Below are 23,828 nucleotides of genomic sequence, written 5' to 3' on the forward strand. Positions count from 1 at the left end.
CCAACGGGCTTCTGCCAGACTCTCACATCGGCTTTACCAGCCCAGGAAGCCTGGATGATTCAGGCTTCAGGGTGGGCCCGGCACCCTTCATCCTGGGAGGCCTTGTGGAGGCTCTCCCAAAGGGTGATAGGCAGCAGGATTCCTGGACTTTCTGGGGGGGGGGGGCGGTATCTGGGTACCCTATAAAGACACCCTATAAAGAGGGTGTCTGCGTTGCAAGACTTGAGGGGATACAAGGGACCATAAGGGCCTCTTGTTCAGACAGCCCCTTGGGAAGCTACCCAAAGAAGGGACCCTGGAGATGTAACCCCACCCTAGGTCCCGTCCCTCCACTCTACCGCACAGAGCGCCAGGGGGTTGGGGTGTGAGAGGCTCAAAGGTGAGCTCCCTGCATCTAATTGCTGTAAACTTTCCCTGCCTGAGTCCCAGCCCTCACCAAAGGCACTCTTGGGGTCAGAAACTTCCCATCGAGAGAAGAGGGTACCCTCCTTCGGACGAGGTTCAGGCATACCTCTCCGAGGACCTCCTAACCCGTGCCCGTGCACGCATTTTGCAGAAGGAAAAGTACAGCTCTGGGGAACCTCTGCTGGCCGCCCGGCCGCCCAGGCTCCCTTTCGCAGCAGCCCGGCTGGGCGTCGGAAGCTACGCGGTCCTTTCCCCAGAATGACGCGATTCTTTCGAGCATCACCCCAACCCTGGCGAGGCGCCTACAAGTAGGGCGTGGGGCCGGGCCGCCCTTGGTAATGACAGGGCCCGCGGCCTGTGGGTGGCGGCGGCGGAGGAAGCGGGAGGAATCTGGCTATTTCTGGCCGGGACGCGCCCACTAGCCTGGGCCAGGGTTGGGGGGGGCTGCTCGGCCCCCACCTCGGCCCTCCCCGATCCCTGGAGGGGGCGGGGAGAGACGCGGGTTGGCGGGTCCAGGGGGCGGGGCGGTGTCCCGGGCCCACCTCCGGTCTCCTCCCACCGCAGTCCCTTCGGGTCCCTCCACCTTACTCGGCTCGGACCCGAGGCCATCGGCGCAGTCGCCGCGCACGTGTGTCGCGCGGCGCCCCCTCCCGCTGCGCCGCCCGTCGGGCATGGACTCGGGCCGGGACTTCCTGACCCTGCACGGTGAGTTCCTGGCTGGCGTGCGGGCAGACCCTGAGCGGGCCGACCCCCGCGTAAAGCCGTTCCCGGCCCTGGGCGGGGGGCCCGAGGCTCCTCCGGCTGCCCTCCGCCCCGCCCCGGGCCCGCCTCTCGGCCCTTTTGTTGCATTGGGGAAATCTCGGCCCAGGACTCTCGGGGTGGGACTGCCCCGCAAGACCTTGGGCGTCTCCAGGCTTGTCCCCCAGATCTGGCCGGAGGTGGGGGGGCGGGTCGTGACTCTGAAGACTTCCCTGAAGGCTACCCCCGACCCCGCCTGAAAGATTCTGCCTTTTTCTGGTCTCAGAAGGCTGGGCTCTATGGTCGGCTGCGCACGGAGGGGCCGAGGAGGGACGGAACCAGCATCCACGAATAACCAAGTTTTCCCCGCCCCGTCCGGGCTGCCCGAGAGGCTCCCCAAATCCCAGGCGTGCCTGGACCGCGTCTGGCCGAGCGGGTGTGGCGCGGGGAGGAGGGGGAGGGAAGGAGAGGCGGAGGTGTGCAAGGAGCGGGGAGGGAAGGAGAGGAGGAGGGGTGCAAGTTCGGGCTGGGCGGCCGTAACTGCCCCGCGCAGAAATCCTGGTCAGCGATGCACCAGCTGGAAGGAGCAGCGCGACCCTCGTAACCGCGCACCCTCCTGGCGGGGCCGGGCCAAGTCTCACCGCGCACTGCCTGCCGCTTCACCCTTTGTCCAGCCGAGTTCTGGCCCTCCGACCCACCGGGGAAACAGTCTGGGCCGGCTCCTGGTCATATTGCTGTCCCTCCCGGAGAAAAAGCAGCTGTGGGCTCCCCCACTGCAGGGCCTTGGCGGTCTTCTGGCAGGTCAGGACCCTCAACCTGGTCTGGCATTCTTTGCTCCGCCCTGGGGACTCACCCACTCTTAAGGGTATCTTGTCCTCCTGGCCCCTGAGATCATCTGCCAATTCAGCAAACCCTGCCCTTCACGCCAATCACTGCTTAACCATAACTCCGCGTTCTCTGGCATCCCTGGGGTTGGAGGCTTCAGTGCCCACCACTCAACCATCTAAACCATACAGGGAGATAATAGATGGGAAGGAGAAAGGCAGAGCCCTCCAGCTGACCACTAGAGACCCCTTGGATTTCAGGGGGATAGGAGATGTTCTTTTCAGCCAGCCCCCAGTCTATCTTGTGTTTCCCAGTTGGCCTGCACGTGGTCTCCATGGCCCAAAGAGACCTTTGCTCAGTGCCCAGAGCTGTTACCCTCACACCAGTAGCCTGGGCTCCGCCAGGCAATCTCGTCCAGCTGGGTCATGGGGTTCCTGCCCCCTTTCCAGTGCTCCCTCTTCTCTCCTCAGACCAGACGTGTCCTTAGTGCTTCTGACAGACTGGCAGAAAGGGAGGCTGGATGGTTCAGAGCACCAGAGTAGAGACCTCTGCTTTCTCTCTCATCCCTTGGTTAGTGCCATCTACCCTGCACACTGCCACGTCTTCCATGCCTGTCTCACCCTCAGGTCTCCTCCTCCTGCAAGCCCTCTGGTCGCCTCTGGCCCAGCTCATGTTGGAATGGGCTCCATTCTCGGGCATCCGTGCCTTTGTGCAATATCTCTTCCCTGGTGTCTTCCCCGGAGAGGAAGCTACGTGGAGGGACTGTGGCGTGGGTTTGGCCGCACTGGCCCCTTCGGTTTGAGACCTGCCTCCCAAATGCCTCACTGTGTCCAGCCCTTCCTGTGGGGCTGTCATGAACACTACAATCCTCAATCGTTTCTCTGAAGGCCCTCCTACTTCTAGCACATCACCCAGAATTACGTCCCTTAATCACCTTTGTCCCCCCTGCTACAAACCAAATCAGGACGCAAGAACCTGTCAAGGAGAATTGATGGTGGGAAGGGGTGGTCACTGTGACCTGTGCTGTTCCAGATTGTCCACGCTGCACCCCTTTCATATTTCGTGCCCCCCAGCACTGGACATGTGCTGTAGGACCACACCATCTGGTTTGGGCCGTTGGCAGTCTGCTGCAGAAAGGCCCCCTCCATTGGCCCGGGGTCGGGCGGGGGGGGGGGGGGGGGGGGGCTGGGGATGGGAGGAGGGCGCTACAGCCTACCTAGATAGGAGATGTCCCTTACGTCCTCACCCCAGATGCATGCGGATGAAGTGTAGTCTACAGGCATGCATTCTGGAGGCGGACTATATGAGTTCAAGCCTTGACTTTTTCATCTCAGACAGATCCCTTGATTTCTTTGTGCCTCAGTTTCCTCAGCAAAATAGGGGATACGAATGCTACCTACCTCACAGGCTTGCTGTAAGGACTGAATGCGGTAATATGTATAAGGCAATGGAAACAGTGCCTGGTACTCAGCAGGGGCTACGTTTCTGCAGGAGGTTCACCCCCAAGTGATCATGCCCTGTGCATTCTTTGGGAGATGAGGGGGCACCATAAGATAGTCCCTTGCTAGGAAAAATGTGACCAGAACAGGACTCGAGAACCAAGGGGCTCTTTCTGGTGCCTCTGAAGCCCTCAGACTGATGCTCCAGTCCCCTGGCCTCCTTCCCCTCCTGCACTACCTCTGCTGTCTCCATTCTAGCCAGGCCTGCATCCTAGCCAGTCGCGGCCTCTCCAGCAGCTCCCCAAACGTGCCTGAAAGGATACTACCTCCCAGGCCCTCCCCTCACGGAACACATCCACCTTTACCAACTTTTCCTACACCAAATCCACCCTGCCCCACTCTACGACTGGCGTTTGTGAAAGTGGAAGGCAGGCTGTAGGAGGGCCCCCATCTGGGCCCCAGGAACCCTGGGCTCCAGTCCTCATTTCGCATCTCTTTATGTTATGACCCTGAGCAAGTCTTTTTGCCTCTCTGGGTCCTTTCTTTTCACCCATGGTATACAACATCAATTTGCAGGGGATGTCGGAAGGATAAGGCACTTATGGGCATAGGAGCTCTAGGTGGGCAAAAAAGCCGGTGCCCTCAAGAGATAACGGTTCCAGAGCCATCATAGCAGGTGGGGGTGGCCAGCCCCCTGTTCACCTCAGTTATGTTTCAAACCTGCCTGTCTCCGGAGTTCCAGGCCCATATACCCCACAGGCACACCGATCCACGCTGATCCTAACATTTTGTGCCATAGGTCACTTTGGCGGTCAGATGAAGCCTGTGGACGCCTCCTCAGGGTCATGTGTTTAAGTGCATAAAAGAAAATACATGAGCATTCGAAGGAAGCAAGTTACACTGAAGTGCGATTCTATCCATAGGCCCTTGGGGTCGGGGGGTGGTCCTTGGTCCTCTGAATGAGAACCCTTGTGTGGTTTCTCTAAAACAGGCTTACCTTGCCCTCTGCCCGCTCCCCTCCAAATAAAGAACAACTTGCCTGTGCCCGTATTTCGGCTCATCTACACCAACACACGTTCTCACGATGTACTTACTCTCTGTGACGTGACCTTAGGCAAATCACTGTGCGCTTCAGTTTATTGTTAGTATTGCTTTGCTTGGCTGTGCTAATGGCTGGCTTTGAGGGTGACTCACTGCCCGCGCCGGTGACTGGAGCTGCAGTGAGGCGAATGGAGGAACTATTCAGAGGCGGAGAGTAAAAGAAGGGTGAGTCAGGCCTCTGGGTGGTGTTCTGACCTTGGCACACAGTAGGGGCTGGATGCATGAAAGAGAAGTTGTAACTTACATGAAAGGTCCCACTGTTCCCGAGCACACTGGCGGCCCAGTTTTGTATAAAGTTGCGGTAGTTCTCGTCTGTTAATCAAAGCAAGCCTGCGTGAATGGGCTCATTTTTAAGATCAGCCTTTTTTCAAGAATTCCATTCGCATTCGCAACCGTGGAGATGACCCCACTCTGGTGGAGACACCGAGAAAAGAAAACAGGCCCGCCTGAGGTTCACAAGCGAGGCAACAGCCGGCTGAATTACAATGAATTCGTTGAGTAATTGAGGTAAAATACTTGGCAGGCTTGGTGGTCTGCCCCAGGCTCCAGCCCAGGCTCCTCCTTAACCCGCCCCATCCCGTCTTCCTAGACTCGTCCGCGGTGGCCGCCGCCACCCCGTCTCCCCTCTGCTCAATCTCGCTCCAGTTTCTGGTCCTTCGCCCGGCCCCCAGCAGGTGTTTCGAATTCGCGGCTCGGTCTCCGCCCCCCGGTGGACACCTCCTCCAAAGCCGAAATTCCTCCCTTCCCGACGCGAACCCCACGTTTTTAGGGCGGTTTACCCTTCCCTGGTCTGCCCTCTGGACCTCGGCTCCGCCCCTTGAGAGAGGCTCTGCCTCCAAGTTGCTTCCCAGACCCGGTTCCTTTCCTTCGCCCCCCGACCCCAGCTTCTGGGGCTGTGGCTCCGCCCCCTATCAGCTTTCTGGGCTGTGGCTTTCGCCACAGATCTGCTTCCTGGGTTACGGATTTGTCCCACTCCCGCCTCTCTGGCTCCTCCTCTCCCCGCCTGGGGCCCGCCCCCCCGGGGGCGAAGGTCCCGCCCCCCCGAGACTGGCCACGTCTCTTAGGGTCTGCCTCCGCCCCTTTCAGCCCAGATTTCTCTCACGCCCCGCCTCTAGGGCCGAGGCTCCGCCCTTCCAGGTTAGCCCCTCCTTCTGGATTCTGGCCCCGCCCCCCACGCCCGGTCTCCTCCCCTGCTCCTCTCGGGGCGGTGCTTCCGCCCCCACGGCCAGGGCTTTCTAGAGGCTTTGCTGTCCCGGGCCAGGCTCGGTGGCGGCAGAGGCACCGGGGAGCGTCATGCAATGCCTAGGAATCCGCAGCCGGACCCGCTCCAGAGAGCTCTACCTGCAGGAGCAGAGCCTCAAGGTGGCAGCGCTCAATGGGCAGAGGCTGGGTAAGGGACCAGGAGGGCACCTAGCTCTGCTGGGAAGGCAGCTGGGACACGATGTAGGTAGACCGTATGTCCCTGAGCTCGGGATTCCTGCCTTCGATCCTTTGATTGGACATGTTCAGTGCTTCTGTGAGTGAGAGCCACGGTGGGGCTGTGTTTGCAGGGATGGCGTGTGGAGTGAGCATGGGGGGACTGGTTACCTCTTCTGATCTACCTGAGCCCCTCCAAAGGGCCCTCCTCGCCACCCCTAGCCCCTCCTGTTTACAGATTTCTGAGGCATTACTAGGTATGTGGCCCGGGGTAATGACTCTGTAACCCAGTGAGATGATTGTTTGAGACTACGTGATCCAGTGTGATGCTGTGCAAATGTGAGTGACAAATGTGACATTGGGTGACCCAGTGTGTGACCCAGTGGTGATTCTGTCCCTCGTGCGGCAGTGGGGCCACTGTGCAGCAGCGATGATATGTAACATGTGTGTGACACCGTGGCACCAGTGTGACAGCGTGTGATCCAGTGTGATGCCGTGTGACTGCGCGTGTCCCAGGTGACCGATTCTGTTTTTCTGTGTTACAATATGTGTTACGTGGATTTTCTGACAGTGCTCTTTGTAACATTACTCATTGTGCCTGAGTAGTGACTACATAAGGCAGTGTTTCTTAGCACTAACCCTTGGGCAGGCTTCTGAGTCCTGACTCCACCGTGTAACTTCCTTGAGCCTCAGTTTCCTCATCTGTAAAATGGGAGTAATGATAGTGCCTTCTTCATAGGGTTGTTGGGGAGATTAAATACACGTGCTAAGATCAGTATCTTAGTCAAATCCTGACCATTAATGTTATGGTGGCTGCTATTATTATCGTTGTTATGACGATGTTCTGGCGATGTTGAGGATGGCAGTGTGTGATTGTGTAGCTGTGCGTTGCCGTGGGTCCCAGACCCGATTTGTCTCCATTATGCATCACCCTAGGTGCATGGGGGCAGGATTCCTGGCACCCCCCTCAGCCTCTTGGCACCCGCAGCACCCTCCGTACTCACAGAGGCCACCTCGCTGCGTGTAGCCAGCCGGGGCAGGCTGCAGATCAGCCCAGGGGCCCCTGAGCTCAGAGGCCCCTTCTCAGGAGGAGAAGGTACCACAGATGAGCGAGTGGGGCTGGGTGCGGGGTGTCCGTAGACTTTCCGGGTGCTCAGGGAGGAAAAGTGGTGGGGCGGGCAGCCCAGAGGCCTCAGAGACAAGAGGGCCGCAGGTGAGGCTCAGAGGTAGGGGTGCCTGCCCAGGTTTGCTAATGGCCCAGGAGGCAGTGGCGATTATCAAGGCCCACCTTGGGGCTGAGGTCCGTGTTCCGGAAGCCACGTCGGCAGCCAGGGGACTTATCTCTGCCTGACCGCAGACAGGGCCACGGCCCGGCTCCAGGACAGGATGAACATGTCATCTCCTCACGGTGTTTTCCAGGGCCGGAGGGTGGGGCTCACCTTCGACTGTCCGACCCCGTCCCCCCATTACCTTCTGTGGTGTGGCAGCGGCTGGCCCTGATGAGCTCCCGGCTTGGGCGCGGGGGCCAGGCAGAGGGTCCGGAGAGGCCCCTGGCAGTCCTACCTCAGCCTCAGAAAGGACAGCGGAATGAATGCCCCAGCAGAGGCTGGGGGACTCCCTTCGGGCATCCGGGAACTCCCTTCCCCCTTCCTCTTGTTTCAATGCCACAGACACGGCCGACAGTTTAGGACTTCCTGCAGGAGCCCCCTTTTCCTGCACTGACCCTCCCCAGGGGCTGAAGTGGGACTGCTCACACCAAGGGTCTCCCAGCGGGGTCTCCCAGAAGTGTGGGGAGACTTGGGACAAAGGAGGGAGAAGGCACATCAGACAGACACCTCTGAGGAGGCCCACAGACGCCTCTTCCTATGCTGTTCTGACCCAGTGCTGATGGGGGAACAGAAGCCCAGAGACAGAGGGGAGCTGCCTAAAGCCATGGGGCGGGGTGGGGGGGGGTGGTTTTCAGCACTGGGTACTGTCCCCAGTGGAGGCAGGAGATCGGGGAGGGATAGGGAGGGTAAGGGTGGCTGAGGCCTGGGGAAGTGGTCCAGAAGGTTCTGTAGGTCTTGTGGGGGTGTGGGGAAGGCTGGTCGGGGTGGGGGCAGTGGGAGCGTGGATAAAGCTGGAGAGCCTATCAGGCGCTGCGGGTCTGGGCTCAGAAAAACAAAGCTTATAGGCCTAGTCACAGGCCCCTCAGACTGGACCCACGTGGTCCCTGATGCCACCACTCTGCTGGAGCAGAAGGATGAGGACCGCCGAAGGGCCACCTAGTTTTAGTTTGGGGGACAGAGTGAGGGGAGATGGCCGATTGCCTCTGAACAGAGCTGGCTGCTGGACTGCCTCTGGCTTGGGTGACAGATACAGATCTAGGCGCATTTATCTCTGTATTACGTTGATGAGTCATTAAGGTGGGGAGTGGTCTCTCCCCGATCACAGTTGATACAGGGTCTGCTTGGGGATGAGGGCTCCCGGGGATCCAGGCCTGGTGCCCCTTTGGTACCTCCTGCTTGGAGCTGGTAGGACAAAGGGCATTATATCTTTGGGAGCCCCCGCCACGCAAGCCAGCCTGTGTGTCTGAAGACAGCTGGGCAGGAGGGGCCGTGCAGCCAGGGTTCTGGTCGTCACTTGGCGCCCTGGACCAGGTCTTGCCTCAGCTGCTGAGAAGGCTGTGCTGTGCCTCAGGGCTATGATACGCTGAGGTTCCCCAACCCAGGACACTCAGAGATGAAGCGGGCAGGGAGAGACAGGGGCATCCCAGCAGGCCAAACATAGGCCCCAGTAGGCTCATTGGTCTCCCTGGGGCAAGGATCAGAGACCTACTCGAGCAGGTGCAAGTTAGGGTGGGGGCAGCAGGGGCGAGGGAGGCAGGGACGGGCACAAGGGCCCTACTGCAACCATAATGTTGACACCAAGAACTACAACTGCTCTGACCTCAGGACCTTTTCTTTCCTGCCCTGCCTGATATTTTGGTCCCAGCTTCCTTCAGATCAGTCTGATCCCTAAGTATGACCAGGAGGGTTCTTACAGAACCAGGCTGTCTCAGGACACCTAAAAAACCTCAGGAACCAGATGTTCTTGAATTAGCTGCTTTCCCTTTGTCCATTCAGCTGTGGGTGGCAGGTCACGGTGTATAAAGTGTGGCGTTCAGTGGGCGGGTGTCCTGAGGTTTACATGGCCTCAGCTGGCAGTCAGAGATGACTTCCTGGAGGAGGCAGGGCTCCAGGATCAGGCTGGAGCTTGGGTGAAGGTGGGAGAAGGGAACCAAGAGCTGAGGAGGAGGCTGGTGAGAAGTGGGCTCCGAAAGGGTCCAGAGGTGGGAGTAGCTAGCATGGGTCCGGTGGCAGCAGGGACACTGGAGGCAATGGCATCTCACCAGCTCTGTCCCCTAGGCCTACAGGATGATGAGGACCTACAGGTACTGCTGAAGGGCAGCCAGCTCCTGAAGGTGAAGTCCAACTCATGGCGGAGGGAGCGTTTCTACAAGTTGCAGGAAGACTGCAAGACCATCTGGCAGGAGTCCCGCAAGGTCATGCGGACCCCAGAGTCCCAGCTGTGTGAGTATCCCAGGGCCGCAGGGTGGGAGCAGAGTGGGGAGCCTGTGTTTGCGTGGGGAAACTGATGCTGGTTGGGGCAGGGAGTGGGGGACGGTCAATCCTGGACCGGGACCACAAATAGGGAAGCCCAGGCCTGGCCTGGTGGGGCCCGGGTCGGTCACACAACCAGGACCAGATGTGGGGAGACTGAAAGTCGGCAAGGGTGGCGGAGAAGAGTTTGTTAAATCACCGATAGGGAAACTGAGGCCTAGTCTGGGCCGGAGAGGGTGGTCACGGAGGACCACAGACAGCGAGGCCTTTGGGGGGTAGGGGTATATAAACACGACCACAGATGGGAAGGTCCGGCTCAGAAGTAGGGAGGTTGCTGGAAGGGTTGTCTGAACTCACAGGGAATCCACTGAGACAGATGTGGGAGGGAGGGAAGTTGGGTGGAGTTTGACTCCAGGTGTAATGAGGCCACAAGCCAGGCCCAAAGTCCGGGGGCAGATAAGGCCCTTCCCGGTGTCAGTGGCCAGGATACGAGGTGGGGCTGCGGGAGGCAGTTCCTCCCCGGGACTGGGGCCATAGCGAAGAGGTGGGGTGGAGCAGAGAGAGCCCTTCGCTGGGCAATTCCCTTGAGGGTGTTGGGCCTGAGGGTTTTCTGGCAGCTTCTGAAAAGGCCCAGGAACCCAAGCCTCGGGCCTGTAAACGGAGAGCGCCTCCAGCAAGCCCTCACAGAGACAGCTACCTCTTAACACAGAATGCCCTAAAGACTCTGCAACACGAGTGCTCCCCTCCGCATCTTTACGTGGTGGGAAATTTTTAGATCAGTGCTACCCCAAAAAAACTTTCTTTGGTAACAGGAGTGTTCTAGATCTGTGCTGTCCAGTATAGGTCCACTGGCTACCTATGGCCATCAGGCACTGGCAACGTGGCTGGGATGACTAAGGGACTGAATTCTTAATTCTACTGAATTTTAACTAATTTATATCTAAATAGCCACATGCGGCGGGTGACTGTTGTGTAGGACCGCGCAGGAAGATCACTGCCATTGGATTCCACACAACCCAGATCCCTGCCTTTGGCTGTGGCAGTGGCAGGGTGGGGGAGGGGGCACACGGAGACAGGGTCAGTCGGCTGGGAGTGAGATCAGACACGGGCGACAGGCCTGGGGCGGGAGGGGGGACAGCAGGAAGCGGAGGGCCTGCCCGCTGAGGGTGCCCAGGGAGGGTTTGCCGGCCTCGGGAAACTGAGGTAGTCAGCTGAGAAAGTATGGCCTGCTGGCCCTGTGGCTGTAGCAAGGCCGGAGGTGAGGCGGGGTAGGAGCAGGGTCTGATGCGGAGCTGGGCTAGGGCCTTGGGGCTATGGGCCACGGGTTTCTGAGCAGGGCAGGGTCGGCTTGGAACGGATGGAGCCTGAAGTCTCTCAAAAAACCACCCGAGTGCACATCAGCCGCACAGCATGGAAGCGACCCAGACCTTTCCTGTCCGTGGCACCAGCCAGTCTCCTTCATAGGCCTCTGCCCTGATATGGGGCTTCCTGTTAGATGCTGGTTGGGGGGGGGGGCACGGCATGGTGGGAACGGGGCATCTTGTTCTCTGAGCCCTGGGGATTCCCGAGAGCCCACACAGCAGCCAGTACACTTGTGTGCCCAGCACTTGGTGGCGGTGGGCGGGGGGGCGGAGACAGGGGAGGGGACCTGGGCTGGGGAGACGAGCCCCTCATCCTGGGACAGCTGTGAACACGAGGGCAGGAGGGGCGTCCCAGGCAGGAGACCAGCGTGAGCAAAGATGCAGAGGGGAGGACGAGGAAGGGGCACAAGTGAGGGGCCTGGGCAGAGGGGCTGCAGGGGTGACAGGTGGGGGGTCAGGCACCAGGTGTGCTCAGGTGAGGAACATGGCTAGAAGAGGCTTTCTTCCGTGACAGAGACACTGAGACAGCTCTCGGACTGAGCACCCGTGTTGGCTGCTTCCCTTCTCTGGGTGAGCAGCGAGACTGTTGGCCCCAAATGCGCTCTGTCCTCGGGGAAGCTGAGGCCAGGTGACGGAGGAGGGGAGCAGCGCCCCCAGTTCTCTCTGCCTGTGCTTCCTGCTAAGTTTCCCCTGACCCTTCCACTACCACACCCCCCCCCACTCTGGCTCCCAGAGGCAGACAAGGCATTATCAGCAGCGGAGGCATCTGGAATCTCTCTCTGGTGCGGGTGGGGGTGCTGGCCCAGCTCCACAGCTCAGGTTTCCTGTTGTCACCCCAGCCTGGGTCAGCTGCCTGCCGCTGGGGTGAGCCTCGCCGGCACAGGAGGCCGTGGGCAGAGGGATTAAGCACAGGTACCCCCAGCACCCCAGATGGCCGAGGGCTCACGTGTCTGGCCATCAGAGCCTGCTGCCCAGGCGGGGGCACATGTCATACACCTAGGGCTTGTAGGTAGGCGGCTGGGAGGCGTCTGGGCACTCAGGGTGCAGGCAGGCACCGGGAGGAGAGGTGAGCTTGTAGCCAGAGCTGGTCTAGGACCCGAGACAGATGGATGTGGATGGCTCAGGACGCGGGTGGGGCAGGGGCAGAGCCTGAACCTTGATGCTGGGCAGCTTAGCGTGAGCCCAGCTGGTGGCACTGGCTCACGGCCAGGCCAGGGAGGACACACTGGGGGTAGTAGGGAGGCAGGGGCTTGCTGCTCCCTGAAGCTTGGAAGGCTTGAATGTGACGGGAGGCCTTTCCCCCAGCTTCTGAGGACAGAATGGTGTACTCCCTCAGACTCCTAAGGGGCACCCCTTGGGGTCCTAGAGGGCCAGGGCCTTCCTGCACCCTCCTTGCCAAGGGGTTCTCTGAGGTCAGGACACACACAGACACATGCAGGGCAGGACCCTGTCTATGCTCCAACGCAAGCACTTCTCCCTCTGCACCCACGCCCCAGGGCCATGATGGCTTCTGTCTCCTGGATGGTCAGGAGAGGGGCCTGGAGGCTCTCATGGCTGTCTGAGGGGAAGACGGTACAAAGTCAAGGGCAATGAGGAGGGTTTGTGGCCTCCTGTCTGTCACAGGCTCCAAGCTCCAGAGTGGTCTCCCCCATCTCTGAAAGCCCTGTCCGGCCCCAGTACTCTCCCAGGGGTCCTACACCCTCCCAGTCCAGAAAGAGCAGGGCTGGGGTCCCAGGTGCCCCTCTCTGAGGTCGGCCTCTCCCTCTGTCCCTCCCTGTGCGTGTCCGCTGCGCACCGCAGTTGTGTCTCACGTGCTTCCAACACCTCAGTCTCTGGCCTCCTTCCTCCCTTCTGTGCCGCCTCGTCTGTCCTCCTGTCCCTCTCCTTGTCTCTGGATCGTAGAGCTCCAGCCCCGGCTCTACCGGCCCCTACGCTGTGCCTTGGGCGCATCGGGGGCAGGGACTGGCCTCGCAGCTCCCTCTGCCACCTGTCCCCTTTTTGCAGTCTCCATTGAGGACATTCAGGAGGTGCGGATGGGGCACCGCACGGAGGGCCTGGAGAAGTATGCCCGCGACGTGCCCGAGGACCGCTGCTTCTCCATCGTCTTCAAGGACCAGCGCAATACACTAGACCTCATCGCCCCATCGCCAGCTGACGCCCGGCACTGGGTGCAGGGTCTGCGCAAGATCATCCACCACTCGGGCTCCATGGACCAGCGGCAGAAGCTGCAGCAGTATCCTTTTGGTGGCAGTGGGTCCTGGCCCAGCCTGTGGATACTGGCTTTGGCCATCCCCAGGGCAACATGGGAACGGAAGATACCCAGATCGGGCCGTCGCACCAAAATAGCATAGCCTGGGGGCTTAAACAACAGAAGTTCACTTTCTCACAGTTCTGGAGGCTGGAGGTCCGAGGTCTGGTTGCCAGCATGGTTGGATTCTGATGACAGCACTCTTCCTGGCTTGTGGGTGACTGCCTTGTCACTGTGTCCTCACATGGCAGAGAGAGAGAGAGAGAGTCAACACGATCCCTGGTGTGTCCTCTCATAAGGGCACGAATTCCATCATGAGGGCTCCACCTCGTGACCTCATCTAAGCCCCCCAAGACGGATCCCCAGATGCCATCATATTGGGGGTTAGGGCTTCACCGTATTAATTTGGGGGAACACACTTCAGTCCCTAGCTGAAGGGAGGCAGAAAAGGTACCTGGAGCCCTGTTTGGCCTACACTGTGCACCCCCCAGTGTCCCCTCTTCTCCCCACCAATAACCAGCACAGGTGAGGCTAACGGCAGCAGCCTGCTTCCACGAGAGGCCGTGCCTTGGGTGTTTTAAGCATGTTTCCTGGAGTTACTACATTTTTTCTCTCTGGGAATTTGGGAGGCCCTGGTACCCCCCGTGCCATTCTGGGGGGAGTGGGGCCCAACTTTCCTGGCGCCTGGTGTGCAGGCCAGCCTGTGGGCTTAAAACAAATTCACTTCCAAGTCTGGGTGCACAACATGCTAGCCTAGGATTCAAAGTGATCGGGCTTCTGGTACATAGGGTTAGGGAGGAGTCAGCTCCAGTCCCCTCTTTTAATGACAGTTTTATTGACATATGATTCACATACCGTGTAATTCACCTGCTTAAAGTGTACAAGTTAATGCTGTTTCGTATATTCACAGAGTTGGAAGTAATTTTACAACATTTCATCACCTTAAAAAGAAACCCCACACCCCTTAGCAGCCACTCCCCATCTCCCCATGACCCCCCAGGCCCTAGACAACCACTAATCTACATTTTGGCTTTATATGTCTGCCTTTTTCTGGGCATCTCACGGTAAGTACAAGATACAGTCTTTTGTGACTGGCTTCTCTCACTGAGCATGTTTTTCAGGCGAATCCATGCTGAATGGATGAATCAGGACTTCATTCCTTCTTATGGCTGAATAACATTCCATGGCGTGGTTATGCCCCAGTTTATTTATCCATTCAGTAGTTGATGGACATTTGGGTTTCCACTTCGGAGCTTTTATGAACCAATGCTGCTATGAACATTTGTGTAGAAGTTTCATGTGGTATATACCTACAATTTATAAGTCTTATGGTAACCGTATGCTTAACCTTTCGAGGAATTGCCGAACTGTTCTCCAATGAGGAAATTTACATTCTCACCAGCAGTGTATGAGGGTTCCAACTTTTCACATCTTCGCTAAGGCTTGTTACTATCTTTTTTTACTGTAGCCAGCTTTGTGGGTATCAAGCGGCATCATTGTGGTTTTGCTTTGCATTTCCTTGATAGCTAATGATGTCGGGTATCTTTACATGTGTTTATTGGTCATTTGTATATCTTCTTTGAAGAAATATCCGTTAGATCCTTTGCCCATTTTGTGTTGTTAAGCTCTTAAAAAAAAGAGATTTTATTTTTAAGTAATCTCTACACCCAACATGGGGCTCAAACTCACAACCCTGAGATCAAGAGTCGCATGCTCTACTGACTGAGCCAGCCAGGTGCCCCTATTAAGCTCTTTTTTAAATGGATCTTCGGAAAAAAATTTTTTTAATGTTTATTTATTATTGAGAGACAGAGAGACACAGAGCGTGAACAGGGGAGGGGCAGAGAGAGGGGGAGATAGAATCCGAAGCAGGCTCCAGGCTCTGAGCCATCAGCACAGAGCCTGACGCAGGGCTCAAACTCACAAACTGCAAGATCATGACCTGAGCCGAAGTTGGTCGCTTAACCAACTGAGCCACCCAGGCACCCCATTAAATGGATCTTTTTTAAAAAAAAATTTAATTGTGGTAAAATATACGTAACATAAAATTTACCGTCTTCAACTATCGTAGTAGTGTTGAGTACATTCCCATTGTCGTGCAACCAACATTCAGAGCTTTTTTCGTCTTGTAAAACTGAAATTCTACATCCATTAAACAACTTGCCATCCTCCCACCTCCAATCCCCACTCCCCAGCCCCCAGCAACCACCGTTCTCCTTTCTGTCTCTCTGAATTTGACGACCCTAGGAACCTCAGATAAGTAGAATCATACGGGATTTGTCTTTTTACAACTGGCTCATTTCACTTAGCAGAACGCCCTTAAGATTCATCTACGCTGTAGCGTGCGTCACGGTTTCCATTCTTTTTCAGGTGGAATAAGGATAGTCCGTTGTCTGCCCCGACCACATTTTGTTCATCCATTCCTCCACTGAGGGACACCTGGTGGCTTCCACCTTTTCACTGTTGTGCGTAATGCTACTCTGGGCATACCTCTTTAGACCCTGCCTTCAGTTCTTCGGGGGTATATACGCAGAGGGAGAGCTGCGAGATCATATGATTCTACCCTCAGCTTTTTGAGGAACCACCATACTGTCTCCCATAGTGTTTGCACTGCTTTGCATGGCCACCGACAGTGCACAAGGATTCCGATTTTCTCCAAGTCTTCAACACACTTGTTATTTTCTGGGGTTTGTGTTTTGGTTTGTTTTGGTTTCTGATAGGTATCTTATTGTGGTTTTGATTTGCATTTGATTCATGATGTGGAGTGTTTTTTTGTTTTGTGTTTTGTGTTTTTTTTTAATGTGCTTTTCTGCCATCTTCTCTGGAGAAATGTTTACTCAGATCCCTGGCCCAGTTTTTCACTGGGGCTCTTTGTCTTTTTATGATTGAGTTCTAAGAGTTCTTTATATATTCTAGACACAAGTCTCAGCTTGGTTATGCTTTGCAAATAATTTCTCCTATTTTGGGGATTCTTTTCTTTTTCTCGATGGTATTTGAAGCACAAGTTTTTAGTTTTGGTGAAGCCTAATTCAGCTACTTTTTGCTTTCATTGATGTGATTTTTTTTTTTTTTAACATTTTATTTATTTTTGAGACAGGGAGAGACAGAGCATGAACAGGGGAGGGTCAGAGAGAGGGAGACACAGAATCCGAAACAGGCTCCAGGCTCTGAACTGTCAGCACAGAGCCCGACGCGGGGCTTGAACTCACGGACTGCGAGATCATGACCTGAGCTGAAGTCGGCCGCTTAACCGACTGAGCCACCCAGGCGCCCCAATGTGATTTTTGATGTTATATCGAAGAAGGCTTTGCTTAACCCAAAGTCACAAACATTTACTCTTATGTTTTCTTCTAAAAGTTTTACAGGGGCGCCTGGGTGGCGCAGTCGGTTAAGCGTCCGACTTCAGCCAGGTCACGATCTCGCGGTCCGTGAGTTCGAGCCCCGCGTCAGGCTCTGGGCTGATGGCTCGGAGCCTGGAGCCTGTTTCCGATTCTGTGTCTCCCTCTCTCTCTGCCCCTCCCCCGTTCATGCTCTGTCTCTCTCTGTCCCAAAAAAATAAATAAAAAACGTTGAAAAAAAAAAAAATTTAAAAGTTTTACAGTTTTAGCTATTACATTTAGGTGTTTGATTTGTTTTTCTTTTTAATTTAATTTTTTTCTTTTTAATTTTAATTTTAATTTTTTTTCTTTTAAGGATGCTCCATGCCCAGTGTGGGACTTGAACTCACAACCCTGAGACTAAGGGTCACATGCTCTATGAACAGAGACAGCCAAGCACCCCAGGTCTCTGATTCATTTTGAATTTGTTTTTGTGGCATGATGTGGGGGGGGGGGGTCCAGCTTCATTTCTTTGCGTGTAGGTAGCTGCTCCAGCACCATTTGTTGAAAAGATTGTTCTTTCCTCATTGAACTGTATTTACAGCCTCATCAAAAATCAGTTGACCATAAATATGAGGGTTTATCTAATGACTCAGTTTTATTCCATTTATCTATACATATGCATGCACCACATTTCAGTTACCATAACTTTGTACTAAGTTTTTTGTTTTATTTATTTATTTATTTATTTATTTAAAATCCAAGTTAGTTCATGTACTAAGTTTTGAAATCAGGACGTGTGAGTCTTCCAAATTTGTTCTTTTTTTTTTTTTCTTTTCCTTTCTTTTTTTTTTTTTTGTGAGATTATTTGGACTATCCTGGGTCCCTTGATGCCCCATATAAATTTTAGGATCAGTTTCTGCAAAGTGGCCAGCAGGATTCTGATAGGGGTTGTGTTGAATCTGTAGATCAATCTGGAGAGTATTCCCCATTTAACAAATCAAGTGTTGTGGTCTGTAAATATGGGTATCTTTCCATTTATTTAGGTCTTCCTTAGTTTCTTTCAACATGGTGTTGTCGTTTTCAGAGTGTAAGTTACGCATTTAAATTTCCTTACTCTCTGATTTTCAGCAGTTCAGAGTTTTAAGTGTTTTTTTCTCAAGGCTATATCTACCTGATTTTGAGCTTTCTTAAAAGTCCAATTCTGTAGTACAGGCTTGTGCTTGGACAGGCTTCTGCCCTCTGGAGGATTCTGCTGCCCAGACCCCAAGGTCATAAACCCATTCCAGCCTACGGAATAGCAGTCGGCAGGGGGACCTCATGCTTGGCTGGACCACTCTGAACGTGATTTTTTTTTTTTTACCTAGAATTCTGCCCTAATTATTTTCTCATGTAAATATATACATAAAATATGGCTATGTTAGAATGAAATTTTAAAGGCCCCCAAAACCCATCTCCTTCAGAAACTGCTGATTTGGGTTCTGCCCCCAATCTTCTCTGCATTTCAATTTGCCTCATGATGCATTTGCCAAAAATAGTGGAGATCATACATTTGTATCCACTTTCCGTGTAACATTACATCATAATTCTTTCCCCATAAACAGCTGTAACGACTGTAATATTCCATTGAGTAGATGCCCTATAAGTTAGCGCTCCATTCTTTTAGCGGTAAACATTTATTTTTAGTCTTTCACTACTACAAGTAACATGGCAAAGAACTATGTTCATAAAACCTTTCAGTATTTAGTAGGAGTATTTCCTTACGAATAGATTCCTAGAAGTGGAATTAGTGAGTCAAATGATGTAGAGGTGTAGACGTTAGCTGTATCTCTACACCACATTCCTAAGGGTTGAACTGATTTCCTTTGTCCAAGTGCAAGATGGGAGCGTCCGTGTCACCTCACCCCCGCGTGCCTTCAAAGTAACATACTTTGAAATTGCTGATCTTACAGTTTAAGAAACCGCAGCTCATTTGCAAATTGTTAGTCTCTTTGATTACCGAGAACGTTTGTAAAAGGTCAGTTCATGTCCTTCTCTCATTTAGTTATTAGGGTCATCGTACTGTTTTCTGGACTTTATTTTTTCTTTCTTTGACCCTCAGAATTGTGTAAAGTTTATATGGCCTCAATTATGTTGTTTCCTTTGCGACTTTTTCTAAAAACCTGCTGTTGGTTTTTAAAAATTATGGTCGTTGTCTTTGTTCTCTAATTTCTGTGGAATATACTGTGGGGTTCCTCTTTCTTGACTTCTCCAGGTCTAGTCTGAGGGGACAGGGGACAGAAGGGAGAGGTGGGGGCCTAAGTGCCCCCATCGTGACAGCATGAGCCAGGCTTTGTTTTTTGCTTGTGATATCCTCACCTTCTGATCTGTGGCTTAAAGTTTTGATGTTTCCTGTAAAATAAGCCTCACGTGCTTTAGTCAAGTTGGCTAACAATGATGTATTGGAAACCAGGACAAACCTTGAAATGGTAACAGTAATTATCTGTGGGTGATACAACTACGGGGGATTTGTTTGTTTACTTTCTGCATTTTCTTTTTTTTTTTTTTAATGTTTATTTATTTTGAGAGAGAGAGCTGGGGAGAGGGGCAGAGAGAGAGAGAGCGAGAGAGGGAGAGAATCTTAAGCAGGCTCCATGCTCAGTGTGGAGCCTGATATGGGGTTTGATCCCACGTCTGTGAGATGAGGACCTGAGCCGAAATCGAGAGTCAGACACTTGACCGACTGAGCCACCCAGGCGTCCCTACTTTCTGCATTTTCTAAGTTGTCTATAAGCGAACTCTTCCACAGTGAGAAAATAAATGTTTTTACAAATGTGAAAAGGTTCAAATCCAGCCAACAGAAAATAGACCCCTTAATAGGATGTAACATTTTCTCCGAAGAGCCCATCGGATCTTGTCCCTGGGATGCTGATGTGCAGTGGCACCCGCAGGGGGCTTTGTCTGTGGGTGGTCTCAGTCCACCTGGGCCCAGGACTTCACCCTGGGCTTGAAACATGGCTCTAGCTGGGACCGTGGGGGTATCAGGGCTCCTGGGTTCTTTCTTTCCTTACCTCTTGCCCAGCTGGATTCACTCTTGCTTGCGAAAAGCTGACAAAAACAAGGACAACAAGATGAGCTTCAAGGAGCTGCAGAACTTCCTGAAGGAGCTCAACATCCAGGTGGATGACAGCTATGCCCGGAAGATCTTCAGGGTGAGGCAGGGAGTGAGGGCTGCTTCTGTGTGGCAGTGGGCCCTCGACCCTAGTGGGGAGCATGCGCTGAGCCCCGCCCACGTGGCCTTGCAGGAATGTGACCGCTCCCAGACAGACTCGCTGGAGGATGAGGAGATCGAGGCCTTCTACAAGATGCTGACCCAGCGGGAGGAGATTGACCGCACCTTTGCGGAGGCCGCAGGCTCCAGGGAGACGCTGTCGGTGGATCAGTTAGTGACGTTCCTGCAGCACCAGCAGCGGGAGGAGGCGGCGGGGCCTGCTCTGGCCCTCTCTCTCATTGAGCGCTATGAACCCAGCGAGGCGGGTGAGGGCCTGGCTGGGGCCTTCAGCCTGCACTCCCTGGGTCTACACTGGCTGGGAGACGCCCGGGGAGTGTCAGGAGCTGGAGGGAAGGGGGGTGCCTCAGCCTGCCCCATGAAGGCAAGCAGATGGGAGACAGGACTCCAGCATCACTACCCCTCTCTCGGGTCCTTCTCCAGAGGGGTTTGAGGGTCCTCCAGGAAACAGGAGAGGAGGCCGGAAAAACAAACCCTTTTCCTGCTTCCTTCTTTGTGCCCATTCTGGGCCCCTCCCTGTGCTCCAGTCTAGAGGCCCGGAGGAGGAGGAGGAGGAGGAGGAGGAGGCAGACTGAGGAGGGGGCCTCGGTGTGGGGGGGGACCGAGAAGGTGGGGGGAGGGGGAGGAGGAGGGAGAGACAGAGCCCCACTCTGGGGTAATGACAGCCTGATGATTTGCCAGACTTACCTCTTCCGAGAGACGTCCAGGGCGAGCTCGGGACAGGGAGGCGGGGACAGCAGGGGGCTCCTCCCGAAGGTCTCCGGGAGGCGGCTGGCCTCCAGAGCTCTGACTGGTGCCGGCCTCCTCCCTCGCAGCCAAGGCGCAGCGGCAGATGACCAAGGACGGCTTCCTCATGTACCTGCTGTCCGCCGACGGCAGCGCCTTCAGCCTGGCGCATCGGCGGGTCTACCAGGACATGGGCCAGCCGCTCAGCCACTACCTGATGTCCTCCTCGCACAACACCTACCTGCTGGAAGACCAGCTCACCGGGCCCAGCAGCACGGAAGCCTACATCCGGTGGGGCCCGGGGGCGGGGCGGGGCGGGGTGGGGCGGGGCCGGGGCAGCCTGGGGGCGGGGCGGGGCCGGGGCGGGGTCGGAGGGCCTAGCCGCCACGCCTACCCGCAGGGCGCTGTGCAAGGGCTGCCGCTGCCTGGAGCTCGACTGCTGGGACGGCCCCAACCTGGAGCCGATCATCTACCACGGCTACACGTTCACCTCCAAGATCCTCCTCTGCGACGTGCTCAGGGCCATCAGGGACTACGCCTTCAAGGTGGGCGCGCTCCTGGCGGGTGAGGAGGGCCGTAGTAAGGGCGGCACCCCCCTCCTAACCTGCCCTGGGGCCTCCAGGCGTCCCCCTACCCCGTCATCCTGTCCCTGGAGAACCATTGCAGCCTGGAGCAGCAGCGTGTGATGGCGCGACACCTGCGCACCATCCTGGGCCCCATGCTGTTGGACCGGCCGCTGGACGGGGCCACTACCAGCCTGCCTTCCCCTGAGGTTCGCGGTGGGCACGGGGGTACCCATATGAGAGGGCAGGGGGGACTGGCCGGGAGGCCCGTTGGCTTGGTCGTGACCAGCTGCTTCTCCACTCTCAGCAACTGAAGGGGAAGATCTTGCTGAAGGGGAAGAAGCTTGGGGGGCTCCTGCCCCCTGGCGGGGAGGGTGGCCCTGAAGCCACTGTCGTGTCTGATGAGGATGAGGCTGCTGAGATGGAGGACGAGGCAGTGAGGAGCCGAGTGCAGCACAAGCCCAGGGTTCGAGGGGGAGTTGTGGGGGCGGGGTCAGCCCCGGGGACCTCCCCCATCGTGGGATGTTTGCCTGGTCTCAGTTCTCTGTGGCTGCCACTCAGACCCTCTGCCCCCCTCTCTCTGTCTGTCTCCCTCTGTCTCTGTGTCTGGGTTTCTGGCTCTCTCAGTGCCCACCTGCCCCAACCTCTGAATCTAACCGGGGCCTCCCCATGGCCCCCAGGAGGACAAGCTCAGGCTAGTGAAGGAGCTCTCCGATATGGTCATTTACTGCAAGAGTGTCCACTTTGGGGGCTTCTCCGGCCCCGGCACCCCAGGGCAGGCTTTCTATGAGATGGTGTCCTTCTCTGAGAACCGCGCCCTCCGACTGCTCCAAGAGTCAGGTGAGCCCCGGCCCTGCACCCTCAGGGTGCTGTCCATCTGTCTGACCGTTTGGACTGGTCAGGCCTGGCTCCCCCTGCTCGGGACCTGGCAGAGTCGGCACCAGATGGAGCTGGTGGGGGGGGGGGGGCGGTGCACTTCTGACCACCTACACCTTCTCAGGAAACAGCTTTGTTCGCCACAATGTGACTCACCTGAGCAGGATCTACCCTGCTGGGTGGAGAACGGACTCCTCCAACTACAGCCCCGTGGAGATGTGGAACGGGGGCTGCCAGATCGGTATGGGCCGGCGGGGGCCGGCGGGGCCTGGGAGGAGGCCTGGGTGAGGGTTTCGGGCCAGAGGACCAGGGGCCAGACACAGCGCGTCGTGGGTTCGGTTTGAAACTAATCCCCCCGCCAGCAAGTCACAGCGTCTGAAACCTCATCGTGAGCACACTAGGGCTTTGCGTTCTGGCACCAGCAATAAAACGTGAGGCTGGCGTGGTGGGTCAGGGAGGGGGGCAGGGGGGCAGCAGGCACTGGAGTGGCGCTGGGCCCTGCTTCTGCCTCCCCATGGGCCTCTAAGGCCTCAGTCTACCCCGAGCAGGCCGGGCTCTAGGGCCCCGGAGACCAGCCCACAGCCTGTGACTGCTCTGTCTCGCCTCCAGTGGCCCTCAATTTCCAGACACCTGGCCCAGAGATGGATGTGTACCAGGGCCGCTTCCAGGACAACGGGGCCTGCGGGTACGTGCTGAAGCCTGCCTTCCTGCGAGACCCGAACTCGACCTTTAACTCACGTGCTCTGGCTCAGGGGCCCTGGTGGACCCGGAAGCGGCTCAGTGTCAGGGTACGGCCGGCCACGGGAGGGACAGGAGCCTGTGGGCCTCCCTCCTCCCTCACCACCATTCCCCACCCCTCATTGGTGCCCTGCCTTTCCTCAGGTCATCTCCGGGCAGCAGCTGCCAAAAGTCAACAAGAATAAGAATTCAATCGTGGACCCCAAGGTGACGGTGGAGATCCACGGCGTGGGCCGGGACACGGCGAGCCGCCAGACGGCTGTGGTCACCAATAACGGTACCTGCGGGGCCTGGGCGGGGCCCCCCCGCCGGAGCCGGCGTCCACGCTGCTGACGCGGTGCTTGCACCCCTAGGTTTCAACCCGTGGTGGGACACAGAGTTTGAGTTCGAGGTGGTTGTACCCGAGCTCGCCCTCGTGCGCTTCTTGGTGGAGGATTATGACGCCTCCTCTAAGAACGACTTCATTGGCCAGAGCACCATCCCCTTGGGCAGCCTCAAGCAGGGTGAGTGTGTGTTGAGGGGGGGAGACAGCGAGGTCGGGGAGGCAGGGCCTGCGGTCTCTTGGGCTGGGGCCCTTGTCCCTTGAAGCATCCTCATCCAGTGACCGGAACTCTCCGTGTGCTCTTTCCTGCCCATCCACCTGCCAGGATACCGCCACGTCCACCTCTTGTCAAAGAACGGAGACCAGCACCCTTCTGCCACCCTCTTTGTGAAGGTGTCTCTCCAGGACTAGGTTTGGGGATTCTGGAGGCGGCTGCCCCAAGCCGGCCGGGCCCTCTGTCCACAGGCAGGGACAGGGCTGGTGTGGCCGCTCCCAGCCTCTCGCTTGGAGCTAGAGGCCCCGTACTGCCTTCAGCTCTAACATACTGTCAAAGCTGCTGCCTCTCTGGGCTTCCAGGAGCTGGCCCGGTCCCTGGAGCTCTCTTCGATTCCGTTAGGAAAAACACTGCAGCCCTCCGCCCTCTGGCTAGCCCCAGACTGAGGGTTTTTATAAAAATTATAAGACTGAGTCCTGTGGTCTCTTTCCCTGAATGCCGGAAGGATCCCTACAGAGGGCGCATGTGTGTGTGTGTGCACGTGTGTACCCGTGTGTGTGTGTGGGAGCACTGGAGCCCCAGCACCTCTCTCTCTCCGCCTCCCCCACACTCACACTGTGAGTATGAGGCTTGTCTGTCCCTTTGGGCGGGAAGGACCAACAAGAAACAAAGCCCTCCATGGAAGACAGA

At 56.2% G+C, this 23,828-nt stretch overlaps 1 protein-coding gene and 2 long non-coding RNA genes across 6 annotated transcripts; 2 read left to right on the forward strand and 1 right to left on the reverse strand.

The window, feature by feature from the left end:
- The first annotated feature begins 958 nt into the window (after nt 1-958).
- PLCD1 (phospholipase C delta 1) lies at nt 959-23,611 on the forward strand. Of its 4 annotated transcripts, XM_053904005.1 has the most exons (16): nt 3,700-5,015; nt 5,770-5,898; nt 9,311-9,475; nt 12,871-13,099; nt 19,493-19,622; nt 19,716-19,947; nt 20,515-20,716; nt 20,826-20,970; nt 21,048-21,197; nt 21,296-21,454; nt 21,669-21,828; nt 21,989-22,105; nt 22,474-22,652; nt 22,747-22,879; nt 22,956-23,105; nt 23,250-23,611. In XM_053904005.1, the coding sequence occupies exons 2-16, from the start codon at nt 5,802-5,804 to the stop codon at nt 23,333-23,335; spliced, it is 2,334 nt and encodes a 777-aa protein (XP_053759980.1). In that variant the 5' UTR covers nt 3,700-5,015; nt 5,770-5,801; the 3' UTR covers nt 23,336-23,611. The 4 variants fall into 4 exon arrangements, with proteins under 4 accessions (XP_019274249.1, XP_053759981.1, XP_053759980.1 ...); XM_019418704.2 differs by lacking the exons at nt 3,700-5,015; nt 5,770-5,898 and adding an exon at nt 959-1,110; XM_053904006.1 differs by lacking the exons at nt 3,700-5,015; nt 5,770-5,898 and adding an exon at nt 994-1,110 and having other exon boundaries at nt 9,319-9,475.
- LOC109248746 (uncharacterized) lies at nt 13,896-20,521 on the reverse strand. The gene is made up of 2 exons (XR_002072235.2): nt 20,387-20,521; nt 13,896-14,741 (listed from the first exon to the last, which is right to left on the reverse strand). It is a non-coding gene; the product is annotated as an uncharacterized LOC109248746 (long non-coding RNA).
- LOC109248745 (uncharacterized) lies at nt 14,741-17,082 on the forward strand. Its single transcript, XR_002072234.2, has 2 exons — nt 14,741-15,579; nt 16,808-17,082. It is a non-coding gene; the product is annotated as an uncharacterized LOC109248745 (long non-coding RNA).
- Nucleotides 23,612-23,828: the final 217 nt, after the last annotated feature.

Source organism: Panthera pardus, unplaced genomic scaffold (assembly GCF_024362965.1).
Source record: "Panthera pardus isolate Hobbes unplaced genomic scaffold, ASM2436296v1 HiC_scaffold_16, whole genome shotgun sequence".
NCBI lineage: Eukaryota > Metazoa > Chordata > Mammalia > Carnivora > Felidae > Panthera > Panthera pardus.